The sequence below is a fragment of the Oncorhynchus mykiss genome, chromosome 6 (genome assembly GCF_013265735.2).
Source record: "Oncorhynchus mykiss isolate Arlee chromosome 6, USDA_OmykA_1.1, whole genome shotgun sequence".
Taxonomy (NCBI): domain Eukaryota; kingdom Metazoa; phylum Chordata; class Actinopteri; order Salmoniformes; family Salmonidae; genus Oncorhynchus; species Oncorhynchus mykiss.
Window position 1 is genome coordinate 42,057,450 of NC_048570.1, and position 16,586 is coordinate 42,074,035.

At 42.3% G+C, this 16,586-nt stretch overlaps 1 protein-coding gene across 2 annotated transcripts in view; it reads right to left on the reverse strand.

The window, feature by feature from the left end:
- ipo11 (importin 11) overlaps positions 1-16,586 on the reverse strand; it is a 234,206-nt gene that overhangs the window by 167,591 nt on the left and 50,029 nt on the right. For both annotated transcript variants that reach the window (XM_036980135.1, XM_021606535.2), the window contains exons 6-8: positions 8,964-9,096; positions 8,799-8,857; positions 699-747 (exon numbers count right to left, since the gene is read on the reverse strand). In XM_036980135.1, coding sequence (XP_036836030.1) covers positions 699-747; positions 8,799-8,857; positions 8,964-9,096 — 241 coding nt within the window. The remainder of the gene's footprint in view (positions 1-698; positions 748-8,798; positions 8,858-8,963; positions 9,097-16,586) is intronic.

Sequence of the window (16,586 nt, forward strand, 5' to 3'; positions counted from 1 at the left end):
ATTGTCCTGGTGTTCGATATGCCTTTCTCTTGAACGACGGCAAGTTCTACTTCCAAGAAATGCAGTGCTGCGGCTTGTTTTCTGATTGATTGAAGGTGATCCAATCGCTTTCCGAGTTTGTTTTGGGGAAAGCCTATCTGCCAAAACAACTTGAATGGAATCCCTTCCAGACTGATAGTGTAGCGGTAATCAGTCGGGTAATTACGAGGCTACCTGTTCCCATACCTAAAAACACATCCTTCAGCAGACGGTGACACCTGTAATAACATGGAATATCCAGACAGCTGACCTCAGCGGAAGGATCATGCACAGGAAAAGGAGAGAGAAAATAGAGGATGGTGCAACTCAATGGACATGCTTCTTTATCCGCCCTTATCTTGCAGGGAGACTGATATTTCTCCTGGCTCAGAGCGCCTACGAGCTTCCGCTGTCGGACAGCCCAAAATATCAACGGGCCCAATACACCCCGACCTCCGCTGACCCTCTGCAATAAGGACATATTGTGTGTGATAATAGGGACAGATACCAGTAATTACATTTCTAACACACCATCTGAAGCACTGAGACTTACCCCTATGTGTGTGGTGTGTGTGTGTGTGTGTGTGTGTGTGTGTGTGTGTGTGTGTGTGTGTGTGTGTGTCATTAGATCATTGTATAATTAGAAAGTTAATAAATATGTAGATTTTCAGGATACTTACTGCATTCTAGGAACTGTTTCAGTCTCTCAAAAACTGCATTGAGGAAGCCCTGGTGAGAGAGAAAAGAGGGGCAGAGGAGGGAAGCGAGAAGAATGAGAGGGGGTACAGGGTTTGTTCAATCTCGGTGGAATCTTGGTGGTCGCATCACTGTTTGATCACATAATTAGGAGAGGCAGTCACACAACTGAACACGAGTCATCATACACGTTACAGACACACACACTGACTCAGTGTGCCTGGCAAGTCTTTGCGACATGTCACTGACAGTTCATAATCTGCCCAAACTGGAAAACACGGAGCCTTCTCACTGGGCACAAACTGGTTGAGTCAACATTGATTCCACACGATTTCAACCAAAAAAATGTAACGTGATGACATTGAATCAATGTGGAAAACTGATTGGACTTGCAAAAAGGAATTACGTGAATGTTTTATCACCCAACTTTTAAACCTATATTTCATGACACCATTAATCTTTTAATTAATAGCCTATGGCAGAGGACCTCGGAGCTTCAGCACGGAAATCAACTAGAGGTACGAAATCCAAAACATAGGGATGATACCCTATAAGACTATACAACAGTAACAACCTAAAGTGTGGGGACACGCAGGGGGACACGCAGGTTGCTGCTCTGTGCATACATAAAACAACAATCAAAACAAAGACAAGTACATATACAGACAAATAAAGATATAAAAAGCAGTTCATAAGCGATCATTGTGGAAATGAGCTAGTATAGCTAGCAGGACCCTTTCACAGCGTTGTAAACTCTTCCACTATCCAGTCACATCTATAGGCTTTTCAGCCTGACCAGCCTCCAGCTACAGTGTCACAACGGAAACACAATTACACAGGGCAAAGCGCTATGGTGTGTCCCCTTTGTTATCAAACTGTCACCAATAAGATTTATTTGCAAATATATTCTGCAGTATGCGGGAGAGCTACTGTAACTTTGGGGCAGAAAGAATGTTTTCCTTCACTTTGCCAAGGTGGGGCGGATGACTTCCTACAAAACCAGTCACATTATTACCAGTCCTTAGGCTGTGTGAGCAGGTAACAACAAACTATAGAGGGAGAGAAAGCACGGCAGAGAAAGAAAGAGCTGTGTAAAACCGGGATGCAGCCTCTCAGGGCAGGATTTGATAAATACCCAGGATATACAGTGCCTTGGGAAAGAATTCAGACTCCTGGATTTTTCCGCATTTTGTTACGTTACAGCCTTCTTCCAAAATGGATCAACATTTTTTTTCAGCAATCTACACACAATACCCCATAGCAAAAACAGTTCTTTTTTTCTGTTTGAAATTGTAAAAATTTGTATTTTATAAACAGACAAAGCTTATAAGTATTCGGGCACTTTGCTATGAGATTCCAAACTGAGCTCAGGTGCATCCTGTATCCATTGATCATCCTTGAAATGTTCCTACAATTTGGAGTCTGTGCTAAATTCAATTAATTGGACATGATTTGGGAAGGCACACATCTGTCTTCATAAAAGTCCCACAGTTCACAGTGCATGTCAGAGCAAAAACCAAGCCCTGAGGTCGAAGGAATTGGAATACATTGGCCTTCATCAATCTTAAATAGAAGTTTGGAATCACCAAGACTCCTACTAGAGCTGGCCGCCTGACCAAACGGGGGAGAAGGGCCTTGGTCTGGGAAGTGACCAAGTTATTACACTTTGGATGGTGTATCAATACACCCAGTCACAACAAAGATACAGGTGTCTTTCCTAACTCAGTTACTGGAGAGGAAGGAGACCGCTCAGGGATTTCACCATGAGACCAATGGTGACAAACAGTCAGAGTTTAACAGCTGTGATAGGAGAAAACTGAGGATGGATGAACAACATTGTAGTTACTCCAAAATACTAACACTTTTGACAGAGTGAAAAGAAGGAAATATTCCAATTGATGCATCAGTTTGCAACAGGGCAGTAAAGTAATACTGCAAATAATGTGGCAAAGCAATTCAATTTTTGTCCTGAATACAAAGTGTTATGTGTTGTATTTGCCCCAATCATAACTGAGTAGCATTTTTTAGCAATTATCAACAACCAACTTGACAGAGCTTGAAGAACTTTGAAAAGAATAATGGGCAAATGTTGCACAATCCAGGTGTGGAAAGCTCTTAGAGTATTACCCATTAAGACTCACAGCTGTAACGGCTGCCAAAGGTACTTCCACAAACTATTCACAGAAATACCTTATTTACTAGGGATGCAGCGCCATGACATTTCTGGCCGATACCAATATCTGATATTTTCCTTGCCCAAAAATCGATACCGATAACCGACAAACATTTTTAGCCACCGTTTAAGCATTCTAGTACAGTTCAGTTTGGTTAGACTGCTACGTCCATGTGTGTGTTAAGGCACTGCATCTCAGTGCAAGAGGCGTCACTACAGTCCCCGGTTTGAATCCAGGCTGTATCACACCCAGCCATGATTGGGAGTCCCATAGGGCAGTGAACAATTGGCCTAGCGTCGTCCAGGTTTGGCCGGGGTAGGCCGACATTGTAAATAAGAACTTGTTCTTAACTGACTTGCCTAGTTAAATAAAAGGTTACACACACACACCACACAATGAGCAAAAAGTTATTTTGTTGGCATTTACGTATGTCCCCATTACCAGTAAAACCTATTTATTTCACTTACTTGCTGTGCTGTTTCATTGTTCATTCGTTCAGTTGTTTCATTCTCGACCAAGATTAAATCATACATGTCAAGCAGTGAAGTTTCAGCTCTGTCTGTCCGTGGCCTCTCTTCCTCGGTGCGCACAATCACTGTGTACGTTTCCATCTTGTCCAGGTGTGTATGTAGCATTTCACGTAAACCCTGTTTCTTGTCTGCAACGAAGTAGCGGTCCTTGTACCAAGCATCGAGCACGGTGGCAACACAGTAAATAGGCTCAGAGAGAATGCCACCGAATCACTTGTTCACAGCCTCTCGTAGAGTACGCAAGTATTTTTTATCCTCCTTTGAAACTTCAAAATAGATCCAAACCACAGACATTGTGGGCTAGGTTAGGACTGCTGTGTTGCACGTGTAGCGCTGGATTATTTGTGGCATCATTACGCCATCTACCTACGTTATATAGGTATGCACGTCAGCTTTGACATCGGTTTTGCACATCGGTGTAAAACTATACATCAGGCCAATGCAGATGTTGGTATATTTTAGCTAATATCGGCCGATTCCGATATGCTTACCGACATATCGTGCATCCCTATTATTTACATACGTATTCAGACCCTTTGCCATGAGACTCAAAATTGAGGTCAGGTGCATCCTGTTTCTATTGATCATCCTTGAGATGTTTCTACAACTTGATTGGAGTCAACCTGTGGTAAATTCAATTGATTGAACATGACTTGGAAAGGCACACACATCTATATAAGGTTCCATAGTTTACAGTGCATGTCAGAGCAAAAACCATGCCATGAGGTCAAAGGTTTTATCCGTAGAGCTCCGAGACAGGATTGTGTCGAGGCACAGATCTGGGGAAGGGTACCAAAACATTCCTGCAGCATTGAAGGTGCCCAATAACACAGTGACCTCCATCGTTCTTCAATGGAAGAAGTTTGGAACCACCAAGACTCTTCTAGCGCTCGCCGCACTGAGAAATCATGGGAGAATGGCCTTGGTCAGGGAGGTGACCAAGAACCCAATGGTCACTCTGACAGAGCTCCAGTGTTCCTCTGTGGAGATGGGAGAACCTTCCAGAAAGACAACCATCTCTGCAGCACTCCACCAATCAGGCCTGCATGGTAGTGTGGCCAGACGGAAGCCACTTCTCTGTAAAAGGCACATGACATGCCAATTGGAGTTTGACAAAAGGCACCTAAAGGACTATGACCATGAGAAACAACATTTCCTGGTCTGATGAAACCAATATTGAACTCTTTGACCTGAATGCCAAGCGTCAAATCTGGATGAAACCTGGCACCATCCCTACGGTGAAGCATGGTGGTGGTAGCATCATGCTGAGGGGATGCTTTTCATCAGCAGGGACTGGGAGACTAGTGAGGATCAAGGGAAAGATGAACGGAGCAAAGTACAGAGAGATCCTTGATGAAAACCCGCTCCAGAGCGCTCAGGACAGACTGGGGTGAGCGTTCACCTTCCAACGGGACAATGACCCTAAGCACACAGCCAAGACAATGCAGGAGTGACTTCAGGACAAGTCTCTGAATGTCCTTGAGTGGCACAGCCAGAGCCTGGACTTGAACCCAATCTAATATCTCTGGAGAGACTTGAAAATAGATGTGTAACAACACTCCCCATCTAACTTGACAGAGCTTGAGAGAATCTGCAGAGAAGAATGGGGAAAAACTCCCCAAATACAGGTGTGACAAGCTTGTAACGTCACACCCGAAAAGACTCGAGGCTATAATTGCTGTAAAAGGTGCTTATACAAAGTACTGAGTAAAGGGTCTGAATACTTTAAAGTCCATTTTAGAATAAGTCTGTAACATTACAAAATGTAGAAAAAGTGAAGGGGTCTGTGTCCTTTCCGAATGCACTGTACATACTGAACAAAAATATTTTATTTTTTACTGAGTTACAGTTCATATAAGGAAATCAGTCAAAATTAAATTGGGCCCTAATCTATGGTTTTCCCATGACTGGGAATGGGTGCAGCAATGGGTGAGCCTTGGAGAGCATAGGCCCACCCTCTTGGCAGCCAGGCCACACCAATCAGAACAAGGTTTTCACCACAAAAGGGCTTCATTACAGACATAAATATCCCCACGCCCCTCAGACGATCCCGCAGGTGAAGAAGACGGATGTGGAAGTCCTGGGCTGGCGTGGTTTCACGTGGTCTGCGGTTGTGAGGCTGGATGGACATACTGCTAAATACTCTAAAACAACGTTGGAGGAAGCTTATGGTAGAGAAATATTTCATTAAATTCTCTGGCAACAGCTCTGGTGGACATTCCTGCAGTAAAAATGCAAATTGCATGCTACCTCAAAACTTCTGTGGCATTGTGTTGTGTGATAAAACTGCACATTTTAAAGTGGCCATTTATTGTCCCAGCACAAGGTGCCCATGTCTAATGATCATGCGATTTAATCAGTTTCTTGATATCCCACACCTGTCAGGTGGACGGTTTATCTTTGCAGCGGAGAAATGGTCACTAACAGGGATGTGAACATGTTTATATTTTTGTTCGGTGTATATTCATATTCCTGACTCTGACGTTGCTCATTCTGACATGTCTTAATGTCTTGTTCTTGTGTATTGTTGTTGTACTATTAGATATTCCTATTAGAGCTAGACATAAGCGTTTTGCTGCACCTGCGATAACGTAGGCAAAACCTTGATTTGATCATTTATGAAACCATTGACGGAGGGCAGACTCAAGATAGCCAATTACACTGAAATTACATTAGCTTCCTATTGCATACACAGCTCTGTTTCAGAGGGGTATGAAAGGGTGAGAAAGTGTGCCAAAGTGTGCCAATGATCTATCTGCTCTAAAGTTCGATCAAACTGAAAGAAGATTACCCAACAAAAGCATGTCCTCCAAGAAGTCTCTAAATGGAAGCACTTTGGAAACAAGTCAATCAGGACTCTGTGTGTGTGTGTATGTGCATATGTGTATAAGAATCGCTGCCTAGATCAGTGAATTTCATTATTCATTTGTGAAGGAGTTAAGGCAAGGCACAGCCTGAAAGAACTAATTAAAACCCATTTAAATGAGCTTTCTTTCCCTGTGGAGTCTATAATGAGGCAACCTGCAACAACAGCTTCATCAAACTTCTCACATCTCCACTGTTGTGGGTCTATTAAGCAGCTCTACACATCTGAGATGGCATGGGTGGGAGTAATATGGAGAAAATGCCACTGGTTGTGCTTTGGGAACTATAAGCAGGTGATAAGAGATAGGAAGGAGGAGGAGAGGGTGAGTGGATCAAACTACCCCTTGACAGTCAACTCACGCCTCATCCCTCCCTCCTTCCTTCTCTCCTTGAACTTTTTTCCTTTGACATTCGCAGAACAAGAGGTTGGCTTAATAGTCCCCTGGTGTTACTTAAACACACCACTCAGATATGAAGGATAGGAGAGTTGGAGTCAGAGTTCAAATGACCAGAGTACTCGGAGCAAATGATTCCATTAACTCCAAGCCAGGGGAGCAGCCCTCGGCACACGCACACTTTAATAATTTTATTGGACGATTTACACTAAATTGAATTAACAGTTCCAGGACCTTCATAGCGGGGTCTAGCTGTAAGGAAGACTGCGTTCAGGGCCAAGGTTATTATGGTAAACTAAAATAAGCTAAATGAAAAATAATTATGAAAAAGCTAATATAGTAAACTGAAAAAAAAAAAAAAAAAAAAAACTATACAGAAACTATTATCGTTGACTCCAAAACTATGAATTAATGAGTTTTCAAGCTTCTGAATCTGGCGGGTCACATTCAGATTAACGTTTATAATTTAAAGGTCAACTCAGTGAGATGATGAGCAGCACCGCATATATTGGGCACGTTCGAGTGGTAAGGCTAAAGCAACTAACCGTAGACAAAGGTGGAGGTGTGAAGTCGGGTGGGAGGTGCATCTGCGACAGTTGGACACAAACGTGGTTTTTCAACAGCAGGGCTCAGATCAACATGGTAGTGTTGCCATTGTTTCAAAAAAAATGTTTTCTTTTTAACATTGAAATAAAGATGTATCTAACCCCTTTATCACACACTCAAACAACTGAAATCATATTATATTGTGTGTACGTTGTATTATCACTTTGTGAGAGAGCCTCAAAATGTAACATTTATTTGAATATATCCAGTGTACACATAAATCGCGGCAAATTATTTCCCGTTTCAGTCATGTATTTGGTCACGTTAGTGTGGGTCAAATGAAAACACCTTAAGGATTAGTTGACAATAGAGCCTCCCACAATGCAGGCGATGGCTGCAGGATGAAGTAGGTGAAGCATACCTCCATGCCTGCAGCTTGTTGACAAAACTGTCTCAAGAAGCGAACTGCATTGCACCCATTGCACCCTGGGAGTTGAAATTCACTCAGAATTGCAGTATGCTGTGTAAAATCCATTGTAGAGAATATTGGAATATAGAAGACTCAAAAATTTGTTTCAGTGGTTTTTTCCCCCATGTAATTCTGGAACTAAACTATTTATTTAATACATTCAAGCTTTAATGAATAATAAATCTTAGGTCATTTGACCCAATATTATGGCCTAACATGAGACAATTAACACTGATATGTATCAAATTACATTTTAAAACAGTTTAGATGTTCCTATAAATTACTTTGTATGCTCCGAGTTTCTGATAGTTATTTTTTAAGAGCTTTGCACACCTTGAAAATTATTCAAGCGCTGTCAAGTTTGTTGTTGATCATTGCTAGACAGCCATTTTCAAGTTTTGCCAAAGATTGTCAAGCCAATTTAAGTCAAAACTGTAATTAGGCCACTCCGGAATATTCAATGTCGTCTTGGCATGCAACTCCAGTGTAGATTTGGCCATGTGTTTTTGGTTGTTGTCCGGCTGAAAGGTACATTTGTGTAACGGTCTGTTGGAAAACAGACCGAACCAGGTTTTACTCTAGGATTTTGCCTGTGTTTAGCTCTATTCTGTTTTTTATAATAAAAAAAACTCCCTAGTCCTTGCAGATGACAATTAACTCTGTCAATTAGATTAGTATTGTGGGGTAACTACAATGTTGTTGATCCATCCTCAGTTTTCTCCTATCACAGACATTACACTCTGTTTAGAAGTCACCATTGGCCTCATGAGCAGTTTCCTTCCTGTCCGGCAACTGAATTAGGAAGGACACCTGTATCTTTGTAGTGACTGGGTGTATTGATACACCATCAAAATTGTAATTAATAACTTCACCACGCTCAAATGGATATTCAATGTCTGCTTTTTTACCCATCTACCAATAGATGTCTTTCTTTGCGAAGCATTGGAAAACCTCCCTGGTCTTTGTGGTTGAATCAGTGCTTGAAATTCACTCTTCGACTGAGGGGACCTTACAAATAATTGTATGTGTAGAGTACAGAGATTATTATTGTCAAATCCCATCTTTGCTTCTTTCCAGAATAACTTTATCCTGGTTTTCCACTTACCATCACTTCCATATTCTGTTGTGGCTCCTGGAATCCATGGACCGTCAGCTTCCGAAGTACTGGGAGGAAAATGTAAACAATGACCTTTAGACACAAGTCAATCAGAACTGTGTGTGTGTGTGTGTGGTTGTGTGTGTGTGTGTGTGCATGAATGATTCCAGTTACCTTTAAGTGACAGTAGAGTCCTCTCCAGTGAGCTGAGGGCATGGGCCTGATCCACGGCTAGGACTTGCTGGAGGAAGCAGTCTGTGTGGTGGCTCCACAGGGAGCAGGCAAAGCTGTAGATGCCCGACGCCAGCTGCAACACACACAAAACTCAATTAAATAAGACTCCTTAGCCTGGGTCAATCAATGTGTGTGAGTATGAGAATGTGATCGAGCCACAGGTGCAATTTGGCATTCGAAGGCAGGGTTATTGTTCTCTCCATGAGATTACCCCGGAGCAATAAATTGTAGTTTTCCTAAATTACTTTTTCTTGTAATGGCAACACAGTCTGTCAATTTCTAAACTATTGCTTTGTCATTAATTCTAGAATCATAAGGGACTGACATTCCATATAACTTAACTGTTACTGTGACTTGGCATATTAAACTGCAGAATGAGAATCCTCTGAGGTTGATTGTTGTACAAGAAAAACAATGCCATTAAAAACTAACTTTGTGCGCTCCCTCTTTGGTGAGAAGTGAGAGAAGCTCTGTGAGATGATGGAGCAGAAAAAACAAGACTGTGGAGAAGACAAATGGCTGAATTGGGGAATGAGCCAATGAGATTAAGCAAAGTGACTGAAGTGATTTATCCTCTAACACAGCCAAAGACACTATTGTTATCATTCCAGCACATCTCCACAGAAACAATTCATGATAAATCTCCATGCTAACAACAAATCCCTCCGTTTGGCCTGAGGGAGAGAAGAACCCCAAACAGGGCAGGACAACAACATTGACAGTTTTCTAAAGTGCGAAGTTGATGTGAAGTGTCTTTAAATGAAATTGTGATCCAAAATATCCAGCAATTCAAGGCTCCACGTCTACAAATGAGATGTCTGACTCATTTGATCTAGTGTTTGTTTGATGGTTATTTTTATTGTGGCTGACATGTCTAAGGTTCAAGTGACGACTCGGAGGAGTATTCCATCTTTAAAATGACAGTCTCGGTTCAACACACACACACATTTCAGTCAAAGTAATGTTGATGGGATTTCTTTAACAATTTCTTAATGCAAACCCTAAAGAGCATGAAGGTGACTTCAAAAGAGATGTGACTCAATATATCAAATGTTTACATCCAGTGTGGTTTGATATATACAGTGCCTTCGGAAAGTATTCAGACCACTTGACTTTTTCTTGTTTAAGTAACAGCCATACTCTAAAATAGATTAAATTACATGTTTTTTATCATCAATCTACACACAATACCACATAATGACAAAGTGAAAAGACATTTTTGCTATCCACCCTGCCAAACTGAGCAATCGGGGGAGAAGGGCCTTGGTCAGGGAGGTGACCAAGAACCCGATGGTCACTGATAGAGCTCCAGAGTTCCTTTCTAGAAGGACAACCATCTCTGCAGTAGTCCACCAATTAGGCCTTTATGGTAGAATGTCCAGACGGAAGCCACTCCTCAGTAAAAAGGCACATGACAGCCCGCCTGGAGTTTGCCAAATGGCACCTAAAGGACTCTCAGACCATGAGAAACAAGATTATCTGGTCTGATGAAACCAAGACTGAACTCCTTGGCCTGAATGCCAAGTGCCATTTCTGGAGGAAACCCAGCACCATCCCTACGGTGAAGCATGGTGGTGGCGGCATCATGCAGTTGGGATGTTTTTCAGTGGCAGGGACTGGGATACTAGTCAGGATGTAGGGAAAGATGAAAGGAGCATAGTACAGAGAGATCCTTGATTGAAAACCTGCCGCAGAGCACTCAAGACCTCAGACTGGGGTGAGAGTTCAACTTCCAACAGCCAAGACAACGCAGGAGTAGCTTCGGGGACAAGTCTCTGAATGTCCTCGAGTTCCCCAGCGTGAGCCCAGCTTGAACCCTATCAAACATCTCTGGAGAGACCTGAAAATAGCTGTACAGCGATGCACCCCATCCAACCTGACAGAGCTTGAGAGGATCTGCAGAAGAATGTGAGAAACTCCCCAAATACAGGTGTGCCAAGCATGTAGCGCCAAACCCAAGAAGACTTGAGGCTGTAATCGGTGCCAAAGGTTATTTAACAAAGTACTGAGTAAAGGGTCTGAATACTTATGTAAATGTGAGAGTTTATTTTATCTTTAATAAATGTTCAAAAATGGGGGGGGGGGGAGAATCCATTTTCAGAATAAGGCTGTATCAATACAAAATGTGGAAAAGTCAAGGGGTCTGAATATTTCCAAATGCTCTGTTCAGTGCAGTGGAAAAGTTACTCTCCTTTCTGATTCTGTTTTTGCATATTTTTTATACTGAATGTTAATCAGATCTTCAACCAAAACCTAATATTAGATAAAGGGAACCTAAGTTTACAAAAAAAGTATACTTATTGTATTTATTTAATTATCAAAAGTTAACATCCAATTCCCCTGTGTGAAAAAGTAATTGCCTTAAACTCAATAACTGGTTGTGCCACCTTTAACTGCAATGACTGCAGCCAAATGCTTCCTGTCGTTGTTGATCCGTCTCTCACATCGCTGTGGAGGGATTTTGGCCCACTCTTGCACGCAGAACTACTTGAACTCAGCCACATTTGTGGGTTTTCAAGCATGAACTGCTCATTTCAAATCCTGCCACAACATCTCAACTGTGAATAGGTCTGGACTTTGACTAGGCCATTCCAAAACTTGAAACTCGTTGCTTTTTAACCATTTGCATGTATGGTTGATTTGTGTGTTTTGGATCATTGTCTTGCCCAGCTGCTCTTCAGCTTCAGCTCACAGGATGACCTGACATTCTCATGAGAAATTCTCTGATAAAGAGCAGAAATCATGGTTCCTTCAATTAAGACAAGTTATCCAGGTCCTGAGGCAGCAAAGCATCCCCAAACCACCACACAACCATGCTTGACCGTTGGAATAAGGGGTCCTATTATGCCTGGTGAAAACCAAAACACTGAATTCCACAGTAAAAACCTTTTAGCAACGGTCAAGCACGGTGGTGGAAGTGTGATGGTTTGGGGATGCTTTGCTGCCTCGGGACTTGGACGACTGCATGCCAGAGTGGGCCATAATTCCTCCACAGTGATGTGAGAGACTGATCAACAACTTCAGGAAGCATTTGGTTCCAGTCATTGCATCAAAAGGTGGCACAACAAGTTACTGAGTATAAGGGGGCAATTATTTTTCACACAGGGGAATAAATTGCATAAGTGTTAATTAAATAAGTATATCTTTTTTTTTAACTCAGGTTCCCTTTATCTAATATTATGTTTTGGTTGAATATCTGATCAAATGGCAAATACTTTTTCACGGGACTGTAGCTTTGTCCTGTACAATGGACAGCATTGTCTCCATCTTATTCAGAACATTTGTGTGTTCTCTGGTGCCTCTAGGGCAGTTGAGGACTTAAAGGTTGAATGAATTTTATGAGAATTGCAACTTTTTGGATTAAATGTAAATCATTTTTTGGTGTTTGAAGCTGCAGTGTTGATTCTGTAACTTGTAGTTTATTACATTTTTTTATTGGTCAACTTGAATTTGTTGTGTTGCTGTCCTGAAGGGACAATTGTAAATGAGACCCTGGTCTCAACGGGTTCCTCTGAATAAATAAAAGTTCAATAAAAACCTTCAAAAGAGAGTAAACTGAACACTAAATTAACAAAACATCAAGCACTGCTTTGGTGCCATCAAACTGCATATACATATATAAGGTTTCAATGGTGAAACATAAGAGTAATTTGAATAATTCATTGAGATTAGAGGTCGACCGATTAATTGGAATGGCCGATTAATTGGGGCCGATTTCGAGATGTCAAAACAATCGGGAATCGCTATAGGAACGGTGGGTTAACTGCCTCGTTCAGGGGCAGAACGACAGATTTTCACCTTGTCAGCTCCAGGGAACCAATCTTGCAACCTTACTGTTAACTAGTTCTACGCAATAGACTGCCTGTTACGCAAATGCAGTAAGCCAAGGTAAGGTGCTAGTTAGCATTAAACTTATATTATAAAAAACAATCAATCATAATCACTAGGTAATAATCATATGGTTGATGATATTACTAGATATTGTCTAGCGTGTCCTGCGTTGCATATAATCTGACTGAGCATACAAGCATACAAGTATCTAAGTATCTGACTGAGCGGTGGTAGGCAGAAGCAGGCGCGTAAACATTCATTCAAACAGCACTTTTGTGCGTTTTGCCAGCAGCCCTTTGTTGTGCGTCAAGCATTGCGCTGTTTATGACTTCAAGCCTATCAACTCCCGAGATGAGGCTGGTGTAACCAAAGTGAAATGGCTAGCTAGTTAGCGCGCACTAATAGCGCTTCAAAGGTCACTCGCTCTGAGCCTTCTAGTAGTTGTTCCCCTTGCTCTGCATGGGTAACACTGCTTCGATGGTGGCTGTTGTCGTTGTGTTGCTGGTTCGAGCCCAGGGAGGAGCGAGGAGAGGGACGGAAGCTATACTGTTAAACTGGCAATACTAAAGTGCCTATAAGAACATCCAATAGTCTAAGGTTAATGAAATACAAATGGTATAGAGGGAAATAGTCCTATAATAACTATAACCTAAAACTTTGTTAGCCTTCTTACATAGCACATATTGCACTTTTACTTTATTCTCCAACACTTTGTTTTTGCAATATTTAAACCAAATTGAACATGTTTCATTATTTATTTAAGGCTAAATTGATTTTATTGATGTATTATATTAAGTTAAAATAAGTGTTCATTCATTATTATTATTATTTTGTCTGTACATTATAACTTGAAGCTATTTTATCGCCCCCAGAAACCTCCTTTTACTCTCTGTTCCAGACGTTCTAGACGACCAATTCTCACTGCTTTTAGCCGTACCCTTATCCTACTCCTCCTCCTTTCCTCTGGTGATGTAGAGGTGAATCCAGGCCCTGCAGTGCCTAGCTCCACTCCTATTCCCCAGGGGCTCTCTTTTGATGACTTCTGTAACCGTATTAGCCTTGGTTTCATGCATGTTAACATTAGAAGCCTCCTCTCTAAGTTTGTTTTATTCACTGCTTTAGCACACTCTGCCAACCCGGATGTTCTAGCTGTCTGAATCCTGGCTTAGGAAGACCACAAAAAATTCTGAAATTTTCATCCCAAACTACAACATTTTCAGACAACTGCCAAAGGGGGAGGTGTTGCAATCTACTGCAAAGAAAGCCTGCAGAGTTCTGTCCTACTATCCAGGTCTGTACCCAAACAATTTGAACTTCTACTTTTAAAAATCCACCTCTCTAAAAACAAGTCTCTCACTGTTGCTGCATGCTATAGACCACCCTCTGCCCCCAGCTGTGCTCTGGACACCATATGTGAACTGATTGCCCCCCCATCTATCTTCAGAGCTCGTGCTGCTAGGTGACCTAAACTGGAACATGCTTAACACCCCAGCCATCCTACATTCTAAACTTGATGCGCTCAATCTCACACAAATTATCAATGAACCTACCAGGTACCTCCCCAAAGTTGTAAACACGGGCACCCTCACAGATATCATCCTAACCAACTTGCCCTCTAAATACACCTCCTGCTGTCTTCAACCAAGATCTCAGCAATCACTGCCTCATTACCTGCATCCGTAATGGGTCAGCGGTCAAACGACCTCCACGCATCACTGTCAAACGCTCCCTGAAACACTTCAGCGAGCAGACCTTTCGAATCGACCTGGCCCGGGTATCCTGGAAGGATATTGACCTCATTCCGTCAGTAGAAGATGCCAGGTTATTCTTTAAACGTGGTTTCCTCATAATCTTAAATAAACATGTCCCGTTCAAAAAATTTAGAACCAGGAACAGATATAGCCCGTAGTTCACTCCAGACCTGACTGCCCTTGACCAGCACAAAAACATCCTGTGGAGTACTGCATTAGCATCGAATAGTCCCCGCGAGATGCAACTTTTCAGGGACGTTAGGAACAAATATACACATGCAGTTAGGAAAGCAAAGGCTAGCTTTTTCAAACAGAATTTTTCATCCTGCAGCACAAACTCCAAAAAGTTCTGGAACACTGTAAAGTCCATGGAGAATAAGAGCACCTCCTCCCAGCTGCCCACTGCACTGAGGATAGGAAACACTGTCACCACCGATAAATCCACTATAATTGAGAATTTCAAGAAGCATTTTTCTGCTGCTGGCCATGCTTTCCACCTGGCTACCCCTACCACGGTCAACAGCACTGCACCCCCACAGCAACTCGCCCAAGCCTTCCCCATTTCTCCTTCTCCCAAATCCAGTCAGCTGTTGTTCTGAAAGAGCTGCAAAATCTGGACCCCTACAAATCAGCCGGGCTAGACAATCTGGACCCTTTCTTTCTAAAAAATTACCTGCCAAAATTGTTGCAACCCCTATTACTAGCCTGTTCAACCTCTCTTTGTTGTCGTCTGAGATTCCCAAATATTGGAAAGCAGCTGCGGTCATCCCCCTCTTCAAAGGGGGGGGACACTCTTGACCCAAACTGTTACAGACCTATATCTATCCTACCCTGCCTTTCTAAGGTCTTCGACAGCCAAGTCAACAAGCAGATTACCGACCATTTCGAATCCCACCATACCCTCTCTACTATGCAATCTGGTTTCAGAGCTGGTCATGGGTACACGCTCAAGGTCATAAACGATATCTTAACCGCCATCGATAAGAAACAATACTGTGCAGCCATATTCATTGATCTGGCCAAGGCTTTCGACTCTGTCAATCACCACATCATCATCGGCAGACTCAACAGCCTTGGTTTCTCAAATGATCGCCTCGCCTGATTCACCAACTACTTCTCTGATAGAGTTCAGTGTGTCAAATCGGAGGGTCTGCTTTCCGGACCTCTAGTCTCTATGGGGGTGCCACAGGGTTCAATTCGTGGACCGACTCTCTTCTCTGTATATATAAATGATGTCGCTCTTGCTGCTGATGAGTCTCTGATCCACCTCTACGCAGACGAAACCATTCTGTATACTTCTGGCCCTTCTTTGGACACTGTGTTAACAACCCTCCAGGCAAGGTTTAATGCCATACAACTCTCCTTCCATGGCCTCTAATTGCTCGTATGTGTCGAACTGCTTTGCTTTATCTTGGCCAGGTCGCAATTGTAAATGAGAACTTCTCAACTTGCCTACCTGGTTAAATAAAGGTGAAAAAAAAAAATATATATATATATATTGTTGTAAATAAATAAAAATCGGCCGATTAATCGGTATCAGCTTTTTTGGTCCGCCAATAATCGGCATCGGCGTTGAAAAATCATTATTGGTCGACCTCTAATTGAGATAATGCAATTTTACGTTCACCATCGGTAATACGAGTTCGCGATTCCACAGATCAGAGTAAACAAAACTCAGATTTTTAAAAACAACAAAGTATTACATTAATAAGAATGCTGAATGTTTTATTCCCGCTCATCCCTCCATTCCGTTTTCGAGCAACAAGGTATGGAATATCAAAGCCCCAAACAAGGTCACATCCATCCAGACACTCGTTCATCATGGTGAGTTTGTGTGTGCGTGTTCCTGACACTCGTTTATCACGCCATGCTCAATCCCTCCTACCTGTCAGTCACAAGACGAACAAAAGGGCCTTCAGAGGATCAGAGAGAAAGAGAGGGGCCAGACCGATTGGGAGAGGCATAAGAGAGAGGAGAAAAG